This window comes from Entamoeba dispar, genomic scaffold, assembly GCF_000209125.1.
Source record: "Entamoeba dispar SAW760 scf_1105229459701 genomic scaffold, whole genome shotgun sequence".
NCBI lineage: Eukaryota > Evosea > Mastigamoebida > Endamoebidae > Entamoeba > Entamoeba dispar.
Genome location: NW_001853824.1, coordinates 26698 through 28131, shown reverse-complemented (window position 1 = coordinate 28131; position 1434 = coordinate 26698). Strand labels below are relative to the sequence as shown.

The window sequence follows — 1434 nt, the reverse complement described above, 5'->3', positions numbered from 1 at the left end:
TTCGAAGTTTTATTTGTAGTTCAAAAAAAGAAAAATCAAACAAAAGAGGGTATTCATTATCTTTTATCTATACCAAATATATGCATAAGATATTGAAGGTCATACTTTCTCCAATTGTTAATTTTTTTCCAAAAGGATTTCCAACAAGAAAATTAATTCCATTATTATTATTACAAATTTGTGAATCATTTACTAACAACTCTATTGCAGCATATGCTGGATTTATGGTAACGGATTTTGGAGTAGTAGATAGTCCAAACCAAGCTGGATATTATAGTGGATTATTAAATGCATGTTATTTCTTTTCACAATTTCTTTCTTCATTCTTCTTAGGAGTTTTATCAGATAATATAGGAAGAAGACCCATTTTATTGATTGGGTCTATTGGATCCATTATTTCAACTACCCTTTTTGGATTTTCTTTTAACTATTGGTGGGCTATTATTTCTCGTTCCATTAATGGGTTGGTTAATGGTAATATTGGTGTAATTAAAACTTTTATGGGAGAGTTTTCTACAAAAGAAAATAGAGCACAAGTGTTTGGTCTTATTGGATTAACAAATGGTTTTGGTATGATTATTGGAGCAAGTATTGGAGGATATCTTGCTCGTCCAACAAAACAATATCCATCAATATTTGGAGGAATGAAATTCTTCGAAACATTTCCCTTTATATTACCAAATTTAGTTTGTTCTTCAATTACAACGGTTGGTGTTGTTCTTAGTTATTTCTATTTGGAAGAGACAAAACCAAGAGAACGTACTAACGAACAATGGTACCTTGAACTTTTGAACATTTTTAAGAAAGTTATAGAAAGAACCATTAAGATAGTTAAAATGTTATTTTCTAAAGAATTTGTTGGGATTTTATGTTGTTTTAATTATTCTATCATTGCTGTTGGTGCTGCAATGATGTTGAACATTATTCCTTTATTGATGATGGGGTCTATTAGTGTAGGTGGTTTTGGATGGGAAACAAGTCAAATAGGAACATTCAATATGATTTCTGCAATAGGAATTATTTGTACACAATTATTTATTTATCGACCAACAGTAAAATTTTTTGGACCATTATGGACAAATAGAATTGGTTCAATAGGTAACTTTATTTTATACAATATACCTCCTTGTATTTATTATTTATATCCTTACGGTAATGTAGCACTATGGATAGGGCTTAGTGTTTATAGTTTTATGGTGAATATAACAACTCAATTTTGTTTTGCTTCAGTAATGGCTATGATTGCTAATAGTGTAACAAGTGATTTATTAGGTACACTGAATGGGCTGAGTCAAAGTTTAGTGGCATTGTTTAGGTTATTTGCACCCTTAATTTCATCTCCTTTGATAGCTTGGTCATTTACTCAAAAATTCCCTTTCAATGCTCATTTTACTTTCTTTGTCATGGCTGTTGTTCCTTTAATCAATTTCTTGT

The 1434-nt window shown here is 30.1% G+C and overlaps 1 protein-coding gene across 1 annotated transcript in view; it reads left to right on the top strand.

Moving 5' to 3' along the window:
* Nucleotides 1–80: 80 nt before the first annotated feature.
* The window catches only part of EDI_091840 (uncharacterized protein), a gene marked incomplete at both ends in the record, with an annotated part of 1470 nt that continues 116 nt past the window's right edge, over nucleotides 81–1434 (top strand). The window contains one exon of the mRNA XM_001733274.1: nucleotides 81–1434. This exon is cut by the window's right edge and continues 116 nt beyond it. Within this exon, the coding sequence (XP_001733326.1) occupies nucleotides 81–1434 (1354 nt within the window).